We start from the raw sequence: 9,975 nt of genomic DNA, 5'->3' as shown, positions 1-9,975 counted from the left end.
GCCTCATCGTTTTTTCGAACACTGTTGGAGAAAACCGAAAAAAAATGACAATGCTAATTTTACATTGAAAACAAAAACAAAAACAAAAAAACACCTCCCTCCCTCATCAATTCATGAAAATCCTCTGGACGAGAACCAAAACATTAATTTTATACGGCCTAATCTACCTTTTATGGGTAATATTTCATCATATAGCAACGAAAAAATAATAAAATATGGAATGTAATAAACTTAAATAGACTTTGTTAAATTGACATAAATAGACGTCTTATACTTCATGGCTTATCAATATAATTGTCATGTCATATATTGCCTCAATTCATCACGCACGGCAATAATCACCTGGCACAACTTAAGCGATTCGTAATCATGATCAATTTTTAAAAAATGATGATCATAATCTGATTTCTAGACATTGCACAATACATGGCTCGGTTTTATATTCACTAATGATACCAATTATTTTGGCAATTTTGATTATTTGTCATTTTGAATAGTCTCGGACAAAAACATTTGACGTGACATTAATGAACTTGAACATGTCGCGAAATAAAATAAGGAACATTGTCAATTGATGGATTAGGATATTTTGATGAATTGGAATTTATACATCACAATGTGTTCATACATGGATCGTTGAATTTCCTTTTTCCTTTTTGTTGTTTTTATATGCAATTAATCATGTTAAAATATCCCAAAATGATGACATACATTCAATGTTATAATTAATATTGACATCTAAGTTTCAACAAAATTATCAACCATCTGTAAAATTATCACGTAAATGATATTATTGTTGCTATTGTCATATTACTTAGGACACCAAAATGTATCATTACGTATAAGTTATAATATATTATTGCCCAATTTGACGACGTGAACCAAATGACAAGTATACCGCTCAATTTCTATTTGTCCAACAACCGATTATAACAATTGACTCAACAAACCAAATTTGATATTGTGAAGAATTACCATGAGATCATAGATTATTTCGACTTTCTTTTCTTGTGTTCGTCTGGGAGACGTGCAGATGTTGGTTCGATAAAAAACCATTCTTTTTGGTCTTGTGTTTAATGTACTTTCACAAATCGATTGCGAATTGGACGTTATAGACTGGTATCGGAAATATATATGGTCTATGCAGTAATCCATCTTAATGGTGGTTGCTCGTCAAATAACTTAACTTATATGACTTGACAAGGAAAAAATGACATATAATATAACATAACATAAAAAATAAATATATGGGGCATAAACTGATAGAATAACATCACTTCTACATAACACGCACGGTGGTTTATCACTTCTACATAACACGCACGGTGGTTTATTTCTGTCCTGAGAAATATGTGGTAAATTTTGTTATTCGTTAGTGGGTATGTCGTGTAATGTCAGGTCAGTACAATATAGCTACCTTAAATTGGCATTTTAATCATCACATTTATCATGTACACAAAACAAGTGTAAAATTGTCTTTTCGTTAAATATTACAATGTCTTGTTAAGTTGTAAGTTTCATCTTGGCTGTGCTGAGAATTTCATGCGTTTCTGTTTTTGCCTTTGATTACAGAACCACACTCTCACCACATTTTTCTTCAAGTCCAGTTTTTCAGCAATAGCTGCAATTTTTTCACTCGATGGTCTTGGTTGTACGGCGAAATATGCTTCGAGTGAACGTTTCTCAGGCGCAGCAATACTCGTGCGTTTTCGCTTCTTATCCCCGCCGTTAAGAATCCCTGGTGCTTCACGTTTTTCACGAGCAGCAGCCTCGGCTTCTTCCAACCAAGCCGATAGAATGGGTTTCAGAGCAATCATATTGTTATGACTCAGTGTCAAGGATTCAAACCTGCAGATAGTGCTCTGACTAAGAGACCCTACACCAGGGAGTTTTAGATTAGCAAGTGCCTTACCCACATCACATTGTGTGACACCCAATTTAATACGCCTTTGCTTAAAGCGTTCAGCAAATGCTTCCAACTCTCTAGGATCTGTGTCCAAATCATTCATTGTCATCTGATGAGGCATCATTGAATGAGCCGGATTATAATGACCCGGTGGACCCGATAATGGTCCAAAACCCTGGTGCATGGACAATTGTGCACTTCCAGATTGGTCCAATGAGTTCGATGTTGCACCAGGGATTGCAGCAGCCGTGATTTGATCCAAGAATTCATTATGGTCCATAGCAGGGTGCATGCCTCTTGATGGCCCGTGACATGATGTAGAACTAGGAAAATGTGCCGGATGCATTCCGCCATTGACATGATGAGGCGAGTACGTACTGTGATCGTTTTTGATGTTCATATGCATCCCGGGTTGACTAGTCTTAACAACAGAAGACATCACATCAACGGCTGCTAATGCTTCTGCTCTTGCTAACAAGCCTTCATCTAAGCCACCAAATAGATTGCCCTGAAAATAAAAGGGAGGGAAATTATTTCAAAGGAAAAAAACCGACATTTCAAAGTCGGGCACAATTCAAGGGCATTATTGAAAAACTCCAAAATATGCTAGGTGACAAGAACATTAACTCAGTTTTAATGTGCAGTGTTGTTGCTGTTCTACATAATAAGTTCAACAATATTTATAACAATAGGATAAACATAGTTCGCAAGACACATTAGATGAAACATAATTACAAATTATCGAACACACATGAAACAGTAAGTAAATAATCGTGTAGTTTAACCAATGGTGTAACCAAACTGGGCAAGACATGGACCCTTTATCAAAGCAAGACCATTCCCTCAATCCCCTCAAAGATATATCATGTAGAGCCTTTGCGGAGTCAATCTAGATCGATCGTACCCTCAAACCGTCAACCCCGAATTGACAGTCCCCTAAATTTGAAAAGTCTTGAAGGTAAGCTTTCGTATTGTCAATAACACATGAATTTGAAACCCTTAAAAGACGTTTGATATGCTAAATATTCGATCATCTATTCATGTTTTTCTCAAAAGAATGTCACCAAAAAAAAAAAAAAAGCGGCCAAAAATTTGGTATTTATAGGTATCGTCTGCCAAATCATGATACTGTTGATTTCATGTTTGTAGTGCGATAAACAGGTGGTACGAACAGTCAACTACGATATAGAGTTAAGCCATTTAAAACCGTTGGGGAAATTAACGGTATTTTCAGTAGACAATATAGCTGAAATAATATTTCATCGCGCCAAGTAGCACACCGTTTTTAATAGTACATGTTCTCAATTTGCGCTAAGCCGAGATTTGATCCTCACTTTACAAACCGATTATAGTGTTCTGTTACATGAATAGTACAATTTTGCCCATTTCTTTTTCACATAGCCATGCAATATAAGACATGTCACTTACGCAAGCATGGTAAGCTGAAACTCTCCAGTAAACTCTACAACTTTCATGTATTTTTAAAATTTATTGACAAAATCGACTGCCGGATTAATATTTGATTAAACAGTTTAGGTACGCGAGCGAGTGAATGATGACCGTATCATATAGAGCTCTGAGCCCAGATCAGATGGCCTAGAGCTTTGAGGTCATAAAATATGAAACGATATATACAATATGTAAGAAGTACATACTACGTGTGCTTAATGGGGCTGTTAGAGTATGTTGGGGTATTTCCTTAAAAACACAATCATCGATACGCCATGTAAACTGTTCGAGACATGATGGCATATATTATTCACTTGACTATTCAGCTCAGCTGGGGTTTCTAGAGAACGAGACATTAAATAGATGCAAAACTGTATGATTTAAGGCATCACATCGCATGACGGACTGCGGATGACTTAAAAATGACGAGGTAAAACAAGAAAAAGCGTGAAAAGCACGCAATGAATGACTTACCGTTGGCTGGCCCATGCAGTGTCGTCGCATCATCTCCGAACTTCTGTCATGTCTATGATGTAAAGGTGAATATTTAGGAGCCGTTGGAATCGGCGGGTGCATGCTGACGTGATCTTTGACATTCATGGCTGAAGGGGACACCAACCAGTACGAGCGGGGACAGCTCTGGCCGGACTGCGTCGTTTGAATCGGTGACTCCAGCCTAGGAGATGGTTTAACACACTTGTGGTATGGCACAGGTCTTCACAACCTGAAGATCTCAGATAGTATAATTCCGTTTGGTACAAAAAGAAGAAGTTTGTTGTTGGAGACAAAATTGAGAGTACGTTCGTCTTCTGAGTTAAAATGTGCACCCTTTTGACGGATTGCCTGCATCCCGTTCAATACATTCACTTTCTCGGCAAACGCACCTGCACTCATTCACATACAGCGATTGGTGAAGAGTCTTAACGCATGCGCCTTAGTAGCCAATTAAATATGTACGGTGACAAGTGTTACATTGATATTATCTTTAAGTGGCGGCGTTATCGGTTCTCAATGAACGGACTGGAGATCAAAATATAACGAGCTGACGTCGCGTCGGTTGCCGCGGCTGGCGCACCGTATCGGTATCACACACTGCTACTTTTCGCACTGAGTATTTTTTTAACCATCGGCGAGTGAGTACATCGCCCTCTTTGTTGAATGTATTACCATCAAACTTTTATGTTGAGTATACCATTAAACTTTTTTTTCCTAAAGCTTTTCTTATCATGTTAATAATCACTCTACGCTACTCTGTAAATGCTCTCTTGCGAATAAATTTTCCGAAATTTCCCTTGGATATAATGTAGTTGAATCTTTTAAAAGTTTCTCCATGCTATGCAGGATAAATTTTATAAAAGCCTTTTAAAAACACATTTCATGTCTGAAGCATTTTCGTTAAAACCAGAAAATTCCCTATATTAATATGTTTCTTAGTATTTATGCCGCTTAGCGTAACCCTGGTGTATGTGGTTCTCTTGATAAATTGTCATTATTATTTTTATTATTATACTATATAGTACATATTTACCACAAAGAAAATTACACAGTATAATGTAAACACGTAACTCCGTAATCTGTATGTAAACATGGTAAACGTTTTACAGGAGATATATTAAAAGCATGCTTCATGTAAATGTTATAGGAGTTCTATTCTACATAAAATTAAGATTGTTCCATGACGAAATATTTAAAATTTCTTCTATGGTGGATAATAGTAAATGACTAAATTAAATAATCTTACTATTTACAATAAATGACACCGAGTTCATACAACTGACTATATACCTTGAGTTTACTATCTACGGTAGATAGCATTGAAGACATACTATCTAATAAAGATTGCCTAAGTGTACAAATCATAATCTAGAATAGACAGTAGTACAATATACAAACGTTACGATTCAAAACATCGGCTTCGTAAGATATAAGTATCTTAAACTGTCTGCTGATACATGTATACAAATTACATTATGAAAAATATGTTATCTTGAGTAGATATTTGGAATATACAGCTTATCGCATTTAGTATATAAAAGAACAATTTCATACATATAATCTATGTAGAAAACATTTTATTGTCTAAAGTCAATAACACGTCTTATGGTCCAATTGCTATCTACCGTATAAATAGCCAGTAAGATGTTTTAGTATATACCATCCTTCGTATCATAGGTACTTGCTATCTACCGTAGATAGCAAGATGCCTTTATTAACCCTAGAATTATGGAAACTTTGGGGTCTCATAACTTCTAAATTGTTGGTCTAAAGTATATAAAAGTATACATATTTAGAATGGAAATGACTTGATAAATCCATCTGTGAGGTCAAATTTGGGCAAAAATGCTCAGTTTTGAAGAAAGTCCCCCAAAACGGGGGGTTTTTTTTGCCCAAATTTTGTTCGGTCACCGTAACAAAATATTTCTTGAGTAAAAAAAATTATTAATTTTAAAAACTTTCACTAAAAACTACATAAAAATATCTAGGACTAGTTTTTGTATTTTTTTTTAAATTTTGACCAACTTCGTCAAAAATATTTGAAATTTGGGCCCAAATCAGGCAAAATTGAGCATTTTCAACAAATTTTGTTGAAAATTGTCAAAGATTGGTCAATATTAAAATATATTTTTTAAACCAGTTCTAAATATTTATATGTAGTTTTTAAAACATTAGTCTTTTTTTTTATACTCAAGAAAATTTTTACGGTGACCGAAAAAATTTGGGCCAAGAAACCCGTTTTTGGGGGATTTTCTACAAAACTGAGCATTTTTGCCCAAATTTGACCTCACAGATGGATTCATCGTCATCGAGCCATTTCCATTCTAAATATGTATACTTTCATATACTTTAGACCAACAATTTAGAAGTTTTGAGGCCCAAAACTTTCCATAATTCCAGGGTTAAGACAACTCTTAAAGCACCTTGCTATCTTCCTTAGATAGCAACTATACTTTAACTATACTATAACTATTATTTATGAAATGAAAAAAAAATCTGTAAATTATCATTCTACTTCCAGAAGATGATAACGTTTAAAGGATTATGCAGTGGATACATTTTTACTATAATCCAAGGTAGATATAGATATGGCATTAAACTTTTATATCCACTATTTGAAGCACCAACCAAAATATATTTCAAATTATGTAAAGTAACACAGATAACTGTGGGAACAAAAATGAATCCGATTGGTGCAAATGATTCCTTGTCTTGTTTTCTCACTATTCTTCACACTGATAATTGTATTTTTTTAGTTGGCCACCGTTACACAAATTTGCACCTGCTAGAAGCCTGATTATAGTGTATGCTTAAAACACTCAGACGCATGTCCGTCCATACGTTTTTGTTATACCAAAACTCATTTCCCTGGTTATACGCCACCGAGTAAAAACTTGATTTAATAAAACGTCAAGCTCTCTCTCTTAAAAAACACGACTTTTGTGTCACAAACAATCCAGCACCAATATTGTTTTCCGATCTGTTTTTACTGTTCTCTCATCGCGGCACTTATAGACTTAATGCAACTGCTTATTTTAGCGAGCACTTTATGACTTTATCATTGGCGTTTAATGAAGTGTGTCCGCTGAAAACAATAAAACCAAATTGCGCGCTAATTAGCTGACGTATGCCTATGTTTATAGCAAATTTAACTTGCTCACTTGGCCATGCCATGGACAAAATCGCGTGTATAACAAATATGCCATTGCTTTGGTCTAAAAACTCTCAAAGATGTTGATAGAGCTGATTTGATAACTAGGATTAACACGGAACACATACACTAAATCTTTACATAGCATAAAGTTTATATAGCAAAGACAAAGCTAACTTTTTCATTGTGTACGCGTAAGCATCCATCCATTAGCAGCAATGATGCTATATGAACAATGTCAGCCTTCGTTTGTAAAAGCTGGTTACCGACCAGGCAACATAATGATACGTTTATTCTATTGCTGTGCCTGCTCAATTGTAAATTACTTACTCGTTTATTAGTCCAGCCGAGCAACGGCTGGACTCTTGAATCCCAGTGGTTTCTTCTTCTTTCTTTCTTTCTTTCTTTCTGTCAACATTTAACATAATTGGCTCTAGCTCCCTAATTATTTGACCGATTCTGACCATTATTATGTTTTGATGGATCCAAGTTGTGATAATATTGGATCCAAAACATAATAATGATAAAATGGATGCTTTACGCCCAATATTTATTGGTCTCGCTATGAGTTTTAAAATATTGGACTCGACTACGTCTCGTCCAATATTTTAAAACTCATAGCTCGACCAATAAATATGGGCTCAACCGATCCAATTTTATATCAAACTTGGGCAAAGGCTCCACTACACCAGGCTTTACATTTGACATGACCCATTTGGGGTCAAATGTCACGCATGAGTAATTTTGGCTAAAAATGCGATTTTTACCAAAAATGCTTCTTCTTTACAGATTACATGGTAGCGCAATGAGACTTGGTCATCGGCATCGACTATAGTTGGAGTCTATGGGGTAAACACAGATTTGGGGTCAAAGGTCATTAAAGGGATTTTTTCTGCACATAACCAAATACTTTCAAAATGCTTCCTTTCCTACAGATTACATAGCACAGAGATGAGATTGACACATATGCACTGACATTAGCTGGTGTCTATAGGGTAAACGCGGATTTTGAGTTCAAAGTCATGAAGGGGTAAAATAGGGTTGATTACTGAAAATCACCTTAAAGTTCACTTCTTCCTGCATATTAAGTTCTGTGATCATCAGAATAATGCCAAAATGACTATAGCATTGGGTGCATATAGGGTTATTATCAGATTTGGTTTGAACATGGGGAGGGGTCTGTTTTGGGGTCAAAAGGGTAATATTTAAAAGTTTATCCAATTTGAATAAAAATTGTTATTTGTAATTCTAGTATGATTCAAAATATAATGGAGGTCTTTTCAAGGTCACCAGAGGTCAACCAAAGGTCAAAAGGGGTAAAATTGAACATTTTATCCAATTTGAATGATTTAAAATGAAAATTGCAATTTCGCAAACCAGACACTTTCTAACGGTGATTGTAAAACAATTTGCCTAACTTAACAGCCAATATAACAGAGTTAGGCACTAATGCAGGCTACTCTACACACCGTTAAAAATCATAAGATGTATAGTTAGGCAAAAATGTGAGAGCATACTGCACTAAACGACAGAGTAGATCACAAGTTATTGATACTGTTACATAATCATCTTATAGACAGCTATTCATAGAAGATAATCTATATGAATGTAGATTGTCCCGCTTTGGTAAACAGATAATTGTCCTTTCTATTCAGAGGTTCTATTTACTCTTGGTCAGTCATGCATGTTAATAATACTAAAGAAACTGACTTGATGCACTTTATTTAAATCCCATACAGAGTGCTTGCACGGAAGGTCATTAGTTCAAATCATCCTCCAGACACGCTCCAGAAGATATGCAAATGCATGGAGTACAAAAGAATTACTTTGATCAATACCAGTTACACAGGTGATTGGTATTGTGCTGCATGCATTTGCATGTCTTCTGGAGCGTATCTGGAGGATGATTTGAACTAATGACCTTCCGTGCAAGCACTCTATAGCACTCTATGGCACTGACCGATTACCATCACATTATTAATTTTCTAAAGTCGGACGCCATGGTACATTTTTCTATTGCAACACATTGCATATGCTATGAGCTCTCGTATAAGGTATGTACATTTTTGCTGTGTTCTTCTTATACCGTCTTTCAAGGAAAACAACAACACGATTACGCCTTATTATATTAATGTTAGAGATATGTATGTTATAAAAATCACAATAATTAACTTCATTATGACTAAAGAATTAGCGTATATGGGATCGGAGGCACCAATTTCAAACACTGCATGTCAGATAACTGTGAAGTCACTTCAAGGTCACGGCTGGACTTCGCAGCCTTCTGAGGATGCAATATATCTAGTTAATGAATTGTTTACTCAACAAAATATAAACTTCGGTATTGTAAATAATCATGATTAAGCCATCCTATCTTTTTAAATAAATTTGGTTAATCTTTTTTCAATTCTGATTTTTTGATATATTTGTAATACATGTCCCAACTTACACTTAATAAATTAATTAAAATACTTTGTGTTTGTATAAGACAAAGGAGTAATTTTGGATTAATGTCTTAATTTAGAAAGATCCCCATATAACCCCACAGTTAAGCGGCCAAGATTTTGTTGTTTCATTTTATCTCATTATTTTGGTTGATGACCATACAATAACAACCTTCCTGGTACCTGTTACTATAATGTCATAATATTTGGCAAATAACAAAATTAAAATATGACCAAAATCGTATATTATGGATTTAACCAATTGTTATTCTTAGCATCTAAGTCTATAACATAATACAAACTACAAATGTAACTTAAACAGCACTGCATTATTGTAAGCGACTTCGTACTTGAATGCATTGCTCTTTATTGTTTTGTGGTTATGCCACGTGCCGATTCATTGACATTATACGCCCTTCTCCAAACACGCACACTTAAAATATAGGCTTATTAGTACCGGTCTAATTATATTATGTCAATTGTGTGTATTATAAGCGTCGAGTACCTTGTCATTTTTGTTAAAATTACTA

The 9,975-nt window shown here is 35.1% G+C and overlaps 1 protein-coding gene across 1 annotated transcript; it reads right to left on the bottom strand.

The window, feature by feature from the left end:
* Positions 1–840: 840 nt before the first annotated feature.
* LOC140160535 (POU domain, class 4, transcription factor 3-like) lies at positions 841–4,348 on the bottom strand. The gene is made up of 2 exons (XM_072183775.1): positions 3,830–4,348; positions 841–2,414 (listed from the first exon to the last, which is right to left on the bottom strand). Exons 1-2 carry the CDS (start codon positions 3,953–3,955, stop codon positions 1,518–1,520), a joined length of 1,023 nt encoding a protein of 340 aa, XP_072039876.1. The 5' UTR covers positions 3,956–4,348; the 3' UTR covers positions 841–1,517.
* Between the last annotated feature and the right edge of the window lie 5,627 nt (positions 4,349–9,975).

This window comes from Amphiura filiformis, chromosome 9 (genome assembly GCF_039555335.1).
Source record: "Amphiura filiformis chromosome 9, Afil_fr2py, whole genome shotgun sequence".
Lineage (NCBI taxonomy): Eukaryota > Metazoa > Echinodermata > Ophiuroidea > Amphilepidida > Amphiuridae > Amphiura > Amphiura filiformis.
Note: the sequence above shows the minus strand (reverse complement) of the source record. Positions and strands in the feature narration are given on the sequence as shown.